This window comes from Benincasa hispida, chromosome 1 (assembly GCF_027475165.1).
Source record: "Benincasa hispida cultivar pf3 chromosome 1, pf3_genome.v1.1, whole genome shotgun sequence".
NCBI lineage: Eukaryota > Viridiplantae > Streptophyta > Magnoliopsida > Cucurbitales > Cucurbitaceae > Benincasa > Benincasa hispida.
The window spans coordinates 17,814,862-17,830,621 of NC_143478.1; the positions used below are offsets into that span (position 1 = coordinate 17,814,862).

The 15,760-nt window shown below is 34.4% G+C and overlaps 1 protein-coding gene and 1 pseudogene across 2 annotated transcripts; one reads left to right on the forward strand and one right to left on the reverse strand.

Moving 5' to 3' along the window:
- The first annotated feature begins 567 nt into the window (after nt 1-567).
- LOC150038295 (serine/threonine-protein phosphatase 7 long form homolog) lies at nt 568-2,322 on the forward strand (annotated as a pseudogene).
- Nucleotides 2,323-4,079: 1,757 nt separating this feature from the next.
- Nucleotides 4,080-12,417, reverse strand: LOC150038296 (protein NETWORKED 1A-like). 2 transcript variants are annotated; one of them, XM_090306726.1, is made up of 5 exons: nt 11,981-12,417; nt 11,653-11,825; nt 10,965-11,233; nt 5,900-10,173; nt 4,080-5,386 (listed from the first exon to the last, which is right to left on the reverse strand). In XM_090306726.1, exons 3-5 carry the CDS (start codon nt 11,065-11,067, stop codon nt 4,271-4,273), a joined length of 5,493 nt encoding a protein of 1,830 aa, XP_090162852.1. In that variant the 5' UTR covers nt 11,068-11,233; nt 11,653-11,825; nt 11,981-12,417; the 3' UTR covers nt 4,080-4,270. The 2 variants fall into 2 exon arrangements, with proteins under 2 accessions (XP_090162852.1, XP_090162853.1); XM_090306727.1 differs by having other exon boundaries at nt 11,653-11,830; nt 11,981-12,375.
- Between the last annotated feature and the right edge of the window lie 3,343 nt (nt 12,418-15,760).

A 15,760-nucleotide genomic window follows, 5' to 3' on the forward strand; every position in this document is an offset into this window, starting at 1 on the left:
CATGCATAAGCTGTTCATACGGTTGTCCAAACATCCCCCGCAGGGACTCCATGATCTCACACGTTAAGACCATAGGCTCATGTTTCTTGGCCAAGACTTCATAAAGACTTGCCAAGATGTAGGCTCCGGCCTTCTCATTCGCCCTTTTTCATCACTCATATGCCTCCCAAACATTTTGAGCGGCATTCGGAGCTGGAATAGAAGGATATAACAGATCACTTGTCCACAACGTACATTGGGTACTTCGTCGTCTTTGGGTCATTAGGTGTATTTTTTTTTACTTGTATATTTTATGTACTTGTATTCTTTATGTACTTATATTTTTCATGTAATTGTATATTTTATGTATTTGTATTCTTTATGTATTTATATTTTTCATGTAATTGTATATTTTATGTACTTGTATTCTTTATGTACATATATTTTTCATGTAATTGTATATTTTATGTACTTATAATGAATTTATGTAATAAATTTATTTTATGTAATTGTATCTTTTTAGGTACTTTTTATGTATCTTTTATGTCATGGATTTTATTATGTAATGTAATTTGAACTTCTTAGGTAATGGAGCCTAGTCCTTCTAATCTTGTACAATTATACCAATAAAATATGCATCGTTCACAAACAGTATGGGATAGTTCTTCCACTGTAGTGTTGAGTTGTCGGAGAAGGGAGGCGACTGCACAGCATAAAATCCCATTTGATCACCGCATTATTCCATATGTTCAGCAGACAAGTTTTCTTGGGGTTGCACAAATTGGTTTTATCCAGCTTGATTGGCACCTTATTACTACTCTAATTGAGCGTTGGAGACCAGAAACCCACACATTTCACCTGCCTTTTGGGAAATGTACGATTACGCTGCAGGATGTTACCATACAATTTGGGTTACGAGTGGACAGGCAACCATTGACAGGTTCACTACAGTATGACTAGAAGAACGTTTGTGAAGAGCTCTAAGGCATCCTACCAGAGGATCTAAAGGGATCAAGATTGAGTATCCCTTGGTTGGCGTCCTAGTTTCCATAATTACCTCCCGATGCCGACGACATCAGCATACGTAGGTATGCACGAGCATATATCCTGCAGCTTATTGGAAGATTTTTATTTGCTGACAAGTCAAATACTCTAGTGCATCTCATGTTCCTCCCACTATTGTCTGATTTCGAGTACGCTGGTACGTACTCGTGGGGTGGTGCATATCTTGCATGGTTGTATAGAGAACTTTGTCAGGCTTCCAATGCAAGCGTTGGAAATAGTAGGGCCGCTGATACTATTACAAGTATGGGCTTATGATCGATTTCCAGTTATAGCACCACAAGTCCAGCTACAGGTCCCAGATCATCATCCACTTAGTGCTAGGTATTATTTCATTTATATGTTTATTTCGTTACCATTTTATGTAAGAATATAAATTAATTGTATATTTTTATAATTTTAGATGGAGTGGTATATTAACTACCTTTGAACAGTCAGAAAATATGTTGCTCGTGTACAGAAAAATATTCGACATGCTGATGCACAATCAGGTAGCAAATGTATATATAAGTGAATATTTAAAACATTTTATATGTATACTTTTTTTTGTCAGATTATTTGGACGTCATACACATAACAAATTTGGTCATCCTTACCTGATTATTCTTGTGATGGTGAAGACATCTGGTTGACTTTTAGCCCTCTTATATGCTTCCATATAGTAGAGTGGCATCATCCAGATCGTGTGTTAAGATAGTTCGGTCTGCTACAAATGATACGTTTTCCTATACACTCCCAGCATTACATAAGATCGATTTGAGAGGTAAGCACGACCAAGACTGGCGTTGAATCCATGCGGTATATATATCCTACTGGCATGGACGACATGATCGTCATGCACAGGAAGAATTAACAAATGGGCCAGTTGTATCAGACGACTACTTTTCCGAGTACAATTCAATCACGAGGCGATTTATCATACTTGACGGCGCTTACTATCACTGCATGGTAAGAGATTTAAAATCAGACATTTTCCATATATATGATGTGAATATTGTTTAATATTTTTTTTTTTTGATTGTACAGAATAATTTTATCGGCAATGTTCAACAATATTCAGTGCAGAACAACTTAACAGACTTGGGTTCAATGTGTCAGCAAACATTGGTCAACGTAGAAGGTATTATTCAACAAACAAGACGACTCAATGTTGCTGATACCGATCGAAGACGTATTCGTCGTAGACGACAACGACAACAGGATGAACCTAATTTAGAGGGACACGAAGACAACCCCATGAGGGATAAAGGCCAGGGGGGTCGTTTTTTAAATTTCATGTAAACTTTCATTTTCAAATTGTAAATTAAAGAACTAATTATAAATATTCTTTAATATCATGACATTTTTTTTAATATGAGTGCAAGATAATTATGTTCTCATTGTAGATTAAATATATAATTAAGTTTAATAATGAAGGAATTTGTGGACCCATTTCATATTCATAAAGTCTTAATATTGTTGTACATCTCCAATTAAAAAAAAATTAGTAACACACTTTTAAAAAAAAGAAAAAAGAAAAAAGAAAAACAAAACGTGGACCAAGTCCACGAGTTTGCATCTGACCGGTCAATCAGTCAGCCGACGTGGTGCTGACTGGATTAAACGATACTCGTGTATCGAGTACACGAGTTTGCCACATGGCAATCTTGTACCCCGTACACGATTTCACTATCCCAATTTTGTCAATAGTTTCACCAAACACCTATCCTTAGAAAAACTTTCCATCTTACTCTATTTTTATCATTATATATTAAAAAAACATTATTTAGAAAAAAATCAAATTTTATAAATGGTCTGATAAGTTCAAATGTCTATTGAACTTTCAATTTTTTTCATCTTGAGTATATTAGTTGTAGTTTTATGTATACATAAGTTTGTGAATTTTAGTAAATAGGATAAGGATTTATTGAAGATGAAATTAAAAGGTTATGAATCTATTTTACATTCTAAAGTCTTATATAATAAGCACAAAATTGAAGATTTTAGATTAGTTAGATACTTTTATATAATAACAAATGTGCTTCCCACCTCAGTTATTATATTTTAGTCAGCCTTACACAACAATAAATTATTGGAAAGAACCAAAAGTGTTATGGAAGGGACAGAAACAAGAATTTCAAATTTAAGGAGTTAAAAAGATTGAGTTTGAAAGGTTAAGACTCAGCTTGAAAAAGCCAATAAAATAAGTTTATTAAAAGAGACTATTTATACAAACTAACCGCTAGGTTGTAATGACTTTCTAACTGCTTAAAAAAAATATCGACTATTTACAAAAACGTTTGCGATTAAAAAGGACTAAATTCCTATACATTTTTCTAATATTATCAAATCTGTTAGTACTTGGAAGATGTTCGACTTAAGTTTATAAACACATTTGGGTTCAGAAGTTTGAATTTGTATAATCTTCAAAAACAAACCGAAAGTAAAACCACTATCAAATCTCACGTATCAATTAATAGGGAGGGTGAGAAAACCGATATTTATAGAATAAGAATCTACAGATCAATAATGATGAGGAAAATTAGGATAATTAGTATGTTTTAGTTTGTGTTTATTTTAGTGGTTAATTTAGACTAATTAATGTTTAACTAGAATTAATTAGTTATTGTCTTATTTTGTTGTAAGGCTATAAATATTCAATTTAGGGTTGTAATAGAAAGCTTTTTGATATCTTCTTGAAAATAGAATATTATTTTTTAGAGAGTCTCTCATCTTTAAGGGATGGTTTTCTATTGTTTGGCCATAGATTTGACCTAAAAACATTTTTCCACTGCATCAAATGATTTCAAACTTCAAGTGAGAATCCAAAAAGGTCAAGCATACCAAGATATCTGGATATTTGAACACTATGATCAATCCACACAAAAACATGAGAATCCACATAAAAATTCTCGACTAGGTTCCAATAATCAAAATGAAGCTAAGTTTTCCTTTTCAAAGGGCAACTTTTTGCCACTCCATGTGCCAGTTATGTCTGCATTGAGCAGCAGGGCCCTATATTCAACAAAATCAATAAAGCCAGCGCAATATAGCACATGTTTCAGAAAGGAGATTATTATACAAAAATCTATCTGTTATATAGTTCATCATTAGATCACAAAAGGAATATTTCTCAAACAGATCCACAGATGATCTACAGACAAACCATGCTACAATTATACAACTTACAAGGGGATGTCTACCTGCTGCCTCTATAAGATTATAATGTTCTGCCAAACTATCAGATGATTCAATCTCCATGAGTACTAGGTCTTGTACATCCACAAGAGCATGGCTTTTTTCGTCTTTCGCTGCGTTTTCCGCTTCTGTAGATGAAATCTCTCAGAATAATACCCGTTTTACTCTTGGAGAATCTGTTCTTCCCTTTTCTTTTCTTCTCGGCTTCAAGTTTCAGCACAACACGCTGAATGTTCTGTACTTCGAACTGTAGTTTTCCTATCTTCTCGGATCCTCTTTGTGCCTGCTCTGTTAGTTTGCTTAAGGGGATGTTTCCAGTTGCCTCAAGTTCTACGGATGGTCTTCGCTCGAAAGATGAGGGACTGCGTTCCAAATTCTGCTTCAGTTGACCATTGATATTTACTTGCTGAAAAATGGCTTCCTCGACTTCTTTTATATGTTTCTCGACCGTGTCATATTCATTGTTTCTAGCCATTTCAAGGGTGTTCACTTCGATTCGCTTTTTCAGATCTTGAACGCTTGTTAGAAGACCTGTCAACTGAATGACATCTGAATCAAGTCTCTCTAAAATCTTTCCTTTTCGGCCTCTTCGTATACGTTCTCTAATGCTGGGTGATAGCTCTAATCTATCAATGCTCAACTCCTTCTCTGCTTGTAGTTCTGAAGAAAAATCTGGACTCTTATGTTCTACAATTTCCAACTGCGGGTACTCAATTTGTGGGTCTGGCGGGCTTTGTGGTGGCGAGCTATCGATCAAATTCTGGTCACAATCCTGCTCAGCAGTTTCCCACAACTTAAGCATTTGATCATTGGTTTCACTACTTTCCTTTTTGCTTCTTCTCTGGAAGGAACTATCCGATGCATGATCCAGTGGAATATCTTTCATTAATATTCCATTGTCAGGTTTATTCTTTCTTGCCTTCGAATTATCAGCAACTCCATCCCTCAAATCTTTCCCCTCCTTCGTTTTCACTTTCTGACGCGAGGCTGCTTCTGATTTGAAAGCTTTAACATGTTTGTCAGCAGCTTCATTGTTGAGCTTTTCCTTTTCCTCAATCACAGCCTTCTCAACTGCTTTTATCATGGCCCCAATCTTCTGCAAATCCAAAATCTCATCTTTGTGGACATTACAGCTCAGGTGATGAACATGAATTGTGGTTTCCTCGCCCTGGCAGAAGATAAACACAAACCACTATTAGATTTCAGCAACAGTTTCCTTGACGTCAGCATTGTGATGATGCAATCTTGAGATACAAGACTTTCATATAGAAGCTTAAATAAAAGTAATTGCAATCTGATAGACTAGTACACAAGCTCACAAAAACTATAATGTTTCTGATTAATATCTAGAAGTTATAACCATTCCATTCAAATCATAAGCTAGACCTGCAAGTTGACCTCTCAAATTAAAGTAAACGACAGGCACAGTCGAATCCATATTTGTACACATGTATTCGTCGTGTATGAGTATTGCTACACACATGATTACATTCACGCATGAAGGAAGTGAGGAAGTGAAGAGCTTCAATGATATTGAGCACAAATTTTGGCTACTATGAGCCAATCGTATTAAATTTTTACACTACGTAGTTCTGTCTAAAGTAGGAAATCATTTAGAGGAATAATTATAAAGTATTACTGTGGGCGTTGTAGCATATAATTAATAAGAAAAAGATTTTACCTCTTCTCCTATAAAACCTCTACAGGTATCCCTAGTCTGAGGAAGAACAATATGCTTGAGTGATTCTACATCCTCCCTCAGAGAAGCTATGGCGGGCTTATAAGCAGACATCTGTGCCTCCATTTCTCTGATTTCAGTTTCCAGGAAACATACTCTTTCTCTGAGTTGTTCAATCTCCAAAGTTTTTGCAGCGTTCTCATCCCCAGCATTTTCACAGGCCTGTGCAAGTTCATGAACCTTATGTTCATATAAAACCTCCCGTATCGATGAGATTTGAAGATCAAAGTAAAATGTAGTGGCTTCAGCCTCCCAGAGCTCAAATTCATCTCTTCTTTCCTGTAGCTCTAAACTCAGACACTCCTCTCTAATTTTGCATTTCCCGACCTCCTCATTCAACAAATCAACTTCAGATTTTAAATTTTCATTTACTTCACAGAGGCATTGAATATCATTCTCCTGGCTTAAGCACTTTTCAGAAAGTTGAAGATTCTCATTCTGTAGACTGTGTCTAATCATAATTGATTCTTTACCTTCCATCTTGAGCTGCTTAACTGCCTCAGTCAACTTCATGTTGAAGTTTTGTGAATTTTTAAGCTCCTCTTCTGTTTCAGAAAGCTCTTGGGCCTTCAGCCTCAGAAAATCATTTCCAAGTAAAATTTGATAGTTAAGTTCATCGTTCAAGTCTTCTGCTTCATGTAACTCCTTGGCCAATTTCTCTACTGATCCATTTAAATTCAAATTTTCCACTTCCTTCAACTGAAATTTCTCTGCCAACTTTTCAACTTCTTCCCTTGTATCAAAATTAACCACTTGGAGATGACAGATATCTTGAACAAGCTTTTCTATTTCCAAGAATTTCTCGGTTTTGAAGCTTTCAAAAATTGATGATAGGATGTTGAAAGCAATCACTTCCTGGATGATTAAATTCTGCTGCTCTTGTTGATTAATATTCTTGTCCTCTTCAAGGTCCAGAAATTTCTTCAGTAAAGAATTCTTTTCTTCAGCAACATTACAATTTTCCCTTTCCAGCATGAGACAGGCCGCTTGCAGATTTATTAGCTTCTCATTTAAAGTTTCAATCTCAGCCTTCAGCAGTAGCTCATGCTGTTCCCACTGTCTAACTTGCATCATCAACTGGTTTTTCGTCTTCAGAAGCTCATGCTTGTCATTTTCATGCATTGCTAGTTGGCCCTTCATGATCTTTAACTCCTGCACAATGTTCTCTTTCTCTGACAGAAGTTCTTCGCTCTCTAAACTCAGTTGCTTGAGAAGAGTTAACAAAACCGAGTTCTGAACTAGAAGTTGCCGCTTCTTGTCCTTGTTTTTGAACACAGAACTTTTTAAATCTTCAATTCTGGCCAAAATATCCACTATCAGAATTCTCTCTTCTTTCATATTTCCCTGCCCACAATCTTGATCAATTTGAAGTGCCATTAATACCTTACGGATTCCTGCTCTTAATTTATCGATTTCATTGTACATAAATTCTACTTCGACTTGTTGCTCAAGATTTTCTCCTTCCAATTCAGCAATAAGTTTATCTGATAACTTGGATGCCTCTTCATATTGTTCACATTCAATAAGCAAAGAAAAATTTTTCTCTTCCAAATCCTCAACAAACTTCTGCAATATGTAGATTTCAACCTGGGCATTCACAGCCTTGTCTAGCAGCTCTTCAATTTCTTCCTTGCTCACTCTACTTTCTTCTCGAAGGTTATGGACATTGGTCTCCAAACCAGCAAGTCTGGCATCAGTCAACTGCTTGTAACTTGTATGCTCTTGTTCTTCCATGAGAAGGGAAAACCTCAATTCTTCTACTTTACGTAAGGCAGAATCTTTGTCATTTTCCAGATCAGCATATTTTTCTTCTAGATTCGTAAACCTCTTTTCCAGGTTTCCTAGTCTCTGTTCAATGTTTTCAAGCTGAGCCACCAGTGTACCTCTCTCATTCAAAAGATTGGACCTCTCATCCTTCAGCAACTGGCAGAATTCTTCTAAGCCCTTCGATTTTGCCCTTAAACCTTCGAGCTCTTTATTTGCACTAGATAGGGAGTCTTCCAGCAATGTGTTCTTTTCTAAAAGTTTCAACATATTCTCAGTTACATTCTGTAATTGTGAAAGCAAGGACGATTTCTCTGCAACAAGAGCAGTTTTTTCTCCCTTGGTAAATTGGGAACAATCCTGGGATTCCTTGACTTTCTCCCTCAACCTCTCCAATTCAGCATTCAATTCAGCCAGAGATACCTTGAGATTCGAATTTTCCTTTGCAAGTTCATCCATATGACTGAGTTTTTCATAAAGTGCTTCTATCTGTTTCCTGTCCTTTTCACAGGCCTCCCTCAGTTTGGCATTTTCCTCTTGAAATTCCTTTACAGAAGATTCAAGGCAGTGAGGATCTAGTCCTACTGCCTCCAGTTGTCTCATTATGCCCTGGTATCTTCCACTCAAGCCCTTAATTTCTTCTCTCAAATGATGGATCTCCTTCTCAAGCAAGCTGCTCTGCTCTTCTTTTTGGGAAACAACCTCTACAAGCTTCTCTTTCATCTCCTTCAAGCCAGATAATTGATCCTCTAAATTCTTCATTGAAGTATTGGAAGAAAAATGCAATTCATTCAATATTTTGTTTTCATCCTTAACTCGTTGAAGCTCTTCCTCCATGCCATGTTTGCATACATCCAAATCCTTCAGCATCATGAGGCCATTTTTAAGCTCCAAGGTCAGAGCTCTCTGCTCCTCCTGAGATTGACAATGTAACTTCTGCAGAGTGTGGAGAGTGTTCTCAACTTGTATAAATCGTGACTGCTCCTCGTTCATTAGACTTTGCAGTTTCTTCAATTCATCTTGCTTTTCTGCTAGCTCTTGATCCTTAATAGCAATCTTCTGTACAAGTTTGTCTGCCTCAAACTGCAGTGAATGGTTCGACTCCTCCAAATGAGCACACCTTTCTTCTGTCGTCTCCAGTTTTGCATTAGCCATCATAAGTTCACCTTTCAGACGTTTTGCATTATCTTGAGCATAAGATATTTCGGTTTCCATCTTGGCAATCTTCTCCAAGCACTGCTCATACTGGCGAGATGCTATTTCCTTCTCTTCATTCAGTTTAACAACAGCTCTCTTCAGTGTATTCACTTCAGTTTCTGAATTTTTCATTTGTTCATCAAGCATTCTTGCATAATCTTCAGAAAGAGAGATTTTGTTCTCTAAGGCAGATATCTTCTTTAGGCATTGCTCATACTGAAGAAGACTGACCTCCTTTTCAGCTGCTAATCTGGAAAGATGTAGCTCAAGGTTCTGAGCTTCAATTTCTGCCTTAGCAGCTCTCTCATTATGTCCTTCAGCATCTTGTTGGGCTACAGATAATTGCTTTTCTAAGCTAGATATCTTTTGCAAACATTGATTATATTGTAGAAGGCCAGCTTTCTTCTCTGCTTTCAGATCTAGAAGGGCTTCCTTCAATATTTTTATTTCAATCTCAGCTTTGCTCGCTCTTTCGTCAAGTCCCCCAGCATCTTTTTGAGCAGAACTAAGTTCATTCTTTAGGCTGGTTAACTTCTCCAAAGAATTCTGGTATTTAAGATAGAAAGCTTCCTTTTCAGCTTCCATCTGATTCAGTCTTTTCCTTAAATTTTGAAGCTCAGCATCCAATTTTTCATCACTTTCTGCCTCACATAGGACCTGAGAGTTGCGATCATTAATTTTCCTTGATAACTGAGGGTGTTCTACATTTTGCAAGTTATGGTCATCAAATTCACCTTCATGAAAAACTAATTGCTGTTCAGTGCTACCCTCACTAACCTCTAAATTTTCTGGTACATTTTTTCTTGATGCAAACATCTCATTGAGCTGTTTCAAACCCCCTTTACTTGCACGAGAATTAGATTCCCCAGCAATATCTCCTTTCATTCTTAATGGATGTTCGTTCGTTGACGACAAAGTCCCCAACTCTTTGTGCAAGTCATCTTTGTCATGCAGCGCATGATTTGGGAGGTGGATTTCTGGTGTGTGAGATTCAGCTTCAGAAACAGACGACTCATCAGAAAACATAAAAGGAGGCATTTGGTTGTCAAATGCTTGAGCCATGGTTTTATGCGCATGACGAAGCTCCGCAGTTGCATGGTCATATCTTTCAGCTAAAGCACGGTAGGCTCGGTAGAACTCCTCCACTAATTTCATAAGCTCTGGACGTTTCTTATAGTACATTTCTGCTCTTCTTGCAAAGGAGTCCGCATCTTCTTCAATGAGTTTGATCATTGCTTTTACTTTGGCATCCATGTCTGCAAAAAAGTGAACATGTCTACGTTAGTACATCTAGTTGTTATCTGCTGTTGCAAGCGAGAACGTGCAGCCACCTGGTTCTTTATGTTCAATAAAATTAATAAGATACAAAATTTGCAAGAGGAAGCAAAAATGACATAATTTCAATTGAATCATTCAAATTTAAGCTGGCATCAATATGTTTATCCATGAGGACATCCAGAGAACAAAGAATTTTGAGAATGTAAGTGCCAATTGTGAGACACATTTAGCTACACAACATTAACTGTCATAAATGGTTACTATCATATTCAAAAGTATTTATTTTCCCTCTAATCGGTGCATTGCATCATACTCATGATCCACTCCCATCAAGAAGCTTGTGCCCACCCCAAAAGCCAGCTCCAAGAGACAAGGTATGATTAGCCCAAGAACAGAGAGTTTCAGCTACAAACTTTCTACATGTTTATTCTAATCAGCAACTCTCTCATTACACAAGAATGATCATTCTTTACACTTTTTTCTACTCTGACCCCTCCAATACCAAGTCATCCAAAACTCGGATGTTTAAAAATGTAAGCAAGAAATAGAAAGATAAGTCACTGTGAATGTGAATGTAAATGTGAAGCTCAACAAATGCAAGAATAATGCAGTCCCAAACTTCCATTGAAGAGGACGCAAAGCAGGGACATAAAAGAAAAGGCTCCCAAAATTAGCCACTCAAAGAATGTTATGGACAAGCCTCGTCTAAAAATGGGTATAGGAATGAATTTTTATCAGTAAGATTGGTCATGATGATAAAAAGCATAACCTGTAAGATTCTCCTGTAGCCATTTTGAATTTTTGGGGCTGATATGGCTATCCCACCACCAAGAATATAAGCGCCGAGATTCAGAATGCATCAAGGTTGCCATGACTCCGGCAAACAACAACCACACAAAATGTTTAGACCTTGGAAAAGCCTGGTCCTTGCACCAGTAATAGTCGAGGTAACGGATCCAGGCCAGACTAGCACGATTTCAACTTTGTGACCTAGTTAATCCTCCACGAGCCTTTCCAGCTCCTTGTCACTGACTTTACCTGCATTGCAAGAGAAAATGTTCATATGAAACAAATGAAAAATTATTTATATTGGCCCTTTATACTTCAATAGGAAGCTTCAAACAAAAGGCATGCCAGCAAGCTACTCAAACAAAAACAACTTCAATAATTGCAAATTTTCCTTGATTAACAACCGTCGATTCACAGCATCAGAAGTCAACCGACTCAAAGGATCGGGGAAACAGCTAGAATCCAGATCTCCAACCACATAGAACTCAAATTTGGTGATGAGCTCGAAAGTACTTGATCATTTCAGAGAAATACTATTTTACAAAGGTTTGAATAAGTTGATTCTGGAAGCAGTGATGTATAGTATAATCAAAAGGAATCGGTTGGATTGTTAACTCAACACACAACTCCCAGTTCAAAAGGAAGAAATTATTTGTTCAAAAGCTTACCGGTGCTGAGAATGGATCAGCAAGAAAGTCGTCAAAGTACAATGGACTAAAGGTAAAAGCATTATCTCAATCTTCAAACACACACTTCAGAAACCAACCCCTTTTGGAACCAGTGGACCAAAAACCTCCCGAACGGCTGAAACAGCTGCGTGTTCTCAATCATACAAGAAACTCTACACTTCAGAAAGAACACAAAATCAATCTTCAAGCAAATGGGTCTCCCCAAAAAGGAGCGAAACAGCACATTCTTCTCACAAAACACTTCGATCAAATGAAAAAACGTAAGAAATAATGATACAAAATGGGTCATCAAAAAAACCCCACTAACCAATCAGCTTCTTCACCCCATTTTTTCGCTGTCTCTGTCTATGTCTCAGGCTGAAACTGGTTCCTTGTCTCGCAGCTATTCTCCATCTCTGAAAATCATATTCCCATTATATTTTTGGGTTTTGTACAGTGACCGTTCAATGATGGTTCGGCCGTTCGAGCAGCGTAAATGAAAGAACGGAGATTAAGCAAAAGGAGTGAATTAGGCAAGATGGTTAAGCAATCAATTAGGCAATTAACACAAAAAGAAAAAAAAAAATTAAACTTGGGTAGGTAATTAGAACAGGAAAATTACTCAAAAAAACAAATCTTGAAATCAGTATAGTTGGAATTAATTAGATTCTAGAAAAGGAAATGTGTCATATTCTTTCGATTTTGCTGTCTTTTGTCGCCACCACCCTGTGGAAGATTAGTGGGTAGAGAGTGATTAAGGAGCTTGAATGGCCAAAAGCTACCTCCTACTTTATTTTTATCTTATTGATAAGTGTGTGTTAATGCTAATTTATTAAAATTAATTTTCTTGTCTTCTGCACGGTTGCTTGTGGTAATGATATTCAAGCTGTGTTCTTTATTGGGTTTCTAAATAGTAATTAGTGCATTGCATTATTGTTAACCAACTTTTGAAGACCAGATTTGAGTTTTTTTTTTTATACATATATAATTGTTTTCCTCAAATTTCTGAGAAATAATTATAAAATTCATGATATCAAACTTCTTACAAAATTTTGGAATGGAGTAAATAAAATTTTACTATATTTATAAATATTTTTAATAATTTTATCATTTAAAATAATTTTTTATATATAATTTATGGAGTGAAACTTTAATTTAATAAAAATTTTATGTCAATTGAACTAAACTTATTTTGAACATTTTGTTTAGTTTAGTGATTCCAATATATGATATTTTCATTAGAATATATGTATAAAATAGAGAAATTTTCATCGATAGAAAAAATTCAAACTATTTACATAAATAGAAATATTGATAGACTTTTATCCGCCTTTATCAAATAAAATTAAATTTTTGTTATTTTAGATAAATAATTTTCATTATTTTCTTATTTTTGAAAATCTACATAAGTGTAAAATAATTAGAATGGAAGGGATAGGATCAGAAGTCATTAAATTGATTTAAATGCCTTTAAATTATCATCAATAAAATTAATGGCTGTTTCCTACATTTTTGTGCCTTTATTGCTCATTAAATTTGCAAACTTAGGGTAAAAGTTAAAATCTAATAAAAATAAATAAATGAGTTTTACTTTTTTTTTAGGAGAATAAACAAGTCTACTTATTATCACAAATTTTAAATCTCTAGCCATTTTTTCCTCTTTTGTTCACCAAATTTACAAATTATAGTTTTATAATTTACCAATTCAAATTGTATTATTTTCACTCAGTTATTGGTAATAGAAATTCATTAAAAATATATTTTTTAAGAAATTTATAGAACCAATACATCTCATTTTCCCCGATTTAAACATCCTGTCAGACAAAGTTCTCAATTGTCATATTTTCCACAGTCTTCTCTATTTTAACCTTCCTATTATTCAAATTTAAGTGTGTGTACATATATATATATGTGTGTATATTTATATTTTAACTTCCAAATTCTCAAAATTAAAAAAAAAAAAATCAATTTCTTTTCTTTTTCTTTTAATAACCAATCTTTTTTTCTTTCTCTTGGGTGGGTGGAAGACCCAAAATTAATATCTCTCAAACAATATCTCTTCTCAAAGAATATATCTTCTCTTTAAGGAAGGAAATTGACAAGGAGGATAAAAAAAATGTTAATTCAAACATAGTTTAGTGAATCAAAATATCAAGTATTCCCACGTCACATTATTAAGAAAAAGAAAACACAAGCTAAAAGATCCCATCAATTTTCTAAGAGAGAGAAAAATGAATTAATTTGATAATTTTATAAGATATTTGAGGGTAAGTCCATAACTTAAAAGAAAAGAAAAAATTAATAATAACCAATAAAGTATTTTGATGTTATAAGGTAGGCTGTCCATATTAATATACCATATCATATAAACTAATTGAATAACATTTGATAATTAAATGAAAATTAGGTAGAATAAGAGTCCATGATGCAAAAGTCAACAAAGTTGGTCCTTCATCAACACACCCACCCTTACAAATAGGGATGAATATATATTTGTGGAGATCCTCACCTCTATACAAAAGGAGAATCCTTCTCTTTTAATGGAAAATATTTTCTTTCAATTATTTTTCTTTTTTTAAAAAAAAAATATTATAAGTGAGAGTCTACCTCAATATTATTTTTTTTTTATTTTCATAATTTATTATTATAAATAACAAATATAAAGGTATATATCCGAACATGTTAAATTTAAAAAGTTCTTTTTCATAAGATCTTATATATCTATCTTAACTTTTAAGTCAGCCAACTTTTATCGTAAATATTATTCATCATCCACACGTTATTATACTATAATAACTTAATTATAAGAACTTTTTAACTCATTAATTAATATTGTCACCATCTGTGAAAATAAAACACTAGTCTAACCCAAAAATTAAAAGCTACTATTTTAGATAAAGTTATTTCTTCTATTATTAATCATAGTTCTTTGGAATTATCAAATAGCTAAATCCAATAATGGTTTTTTGGCATTGACTCCACTGCCCAGCTTCTCCATTACCAACTACCAACAATTTATAAAAACTTTGATTTTTTCATTATGACAAAGATACTAATGAAATAGAAATATTTTAACTCATATAAAAACTTCAATAATTTGTAAAAATATTGATATTTGGTAAAATTGCAAATCTACTCATTAAATTTTTTAATGTCCTTGACATGTTTGATATTTTATTAAAATTCATAGATCTACTATGTTGATGCCAAAATGCAGATAAAAGAAACGCACGTGGTCTTCACATGACACCTGCAATGAATTTATTTGAAAGAGAGAAATACATGGTATATAAAAGAGAAAACATAGAAACTGGTGTAATGTTTACCACACACACTCTGATATTTAAGTGGTTGAAAGAGTGTAGAAACTAGGGAGTTTGAGAGTAAATTCAAGTTATCTCCATGAAGCAATAATGATGTATTTATAGAGGAGATTGACCTAGATTTTATCCCGTTTCCTTTCAAACTCAATTCTATGATAACTTAATTGAATTCTACATGGAATTTTTGAGCTCGAGAGCATGTCCTATGCAAAAGTTGGGCTCCTCTACCTCAAAGGCCAAGGCCAAGTAAAGGTTGGGTCGAGAGTCCAATACAAGATCAATGGGTCCAATAGGCTCCTCGATCTTGACCTCGACCTAATCCATTATGTTCCTGTCTTGGCGTCGATTAGTTTTCTTTTTACCTTATTGATTAGATTTATCTTTTTGATACATAATTACCCATAACATAAATCTATATGTGTGTGTATTAGTCCCTTCCGGTAGCCATTTAGTTTTTTATTTTTTGTTTTTTATTTTTTAAAATGAAATTTATAGACACTACTTCCATCTCCAAATTTTTGTATTTATTATCTACATTTTACTAATAGTTTAAAAAACGAAACCAAAATTAAAAAATGAAAAAAATAGCTTTTAAAAATTTGTTTTCGTTTTTTCGAATTTGACTAAGAATTCAACCATTGTACTCAAGAAAGATGCAAATCATGATAAAAAATAATAAAAAAAAAAAAAAAGGGAGAAAATAGGCTTAGTTTTAAAAAATCAAAAACAAAAAATGAAATGGTTACCAAACGGGACCTTAATTTTAAGAATTTTAAATATGTCAA

Excerpts from the sequence above, each read along its gene's own strand:
- LOC150038296 (XM_090306726.1), bottom strand. The coding sequence starts at position 11,067 with ATGGCAACCTTGATGCATTCTGAATCTCGGCGCTTATATTCTTGGTGG. Across the intron at positions 10,174-10,964 it reads GCTACAGGAGAATCTTACAG|ACATGGATGCCAAAGTAAAA; the intron begins GTTATGCTTTTT and ends ACTTTTTTGCAG. Across the intron at positions 5,387-5,899 it reads GAGGTTTTATAGGAGAAGAG|GGCGAGGAAACCACAATTCA; the intron begins GTAAAATCTTTT and ends ATCTTCTGCCAG.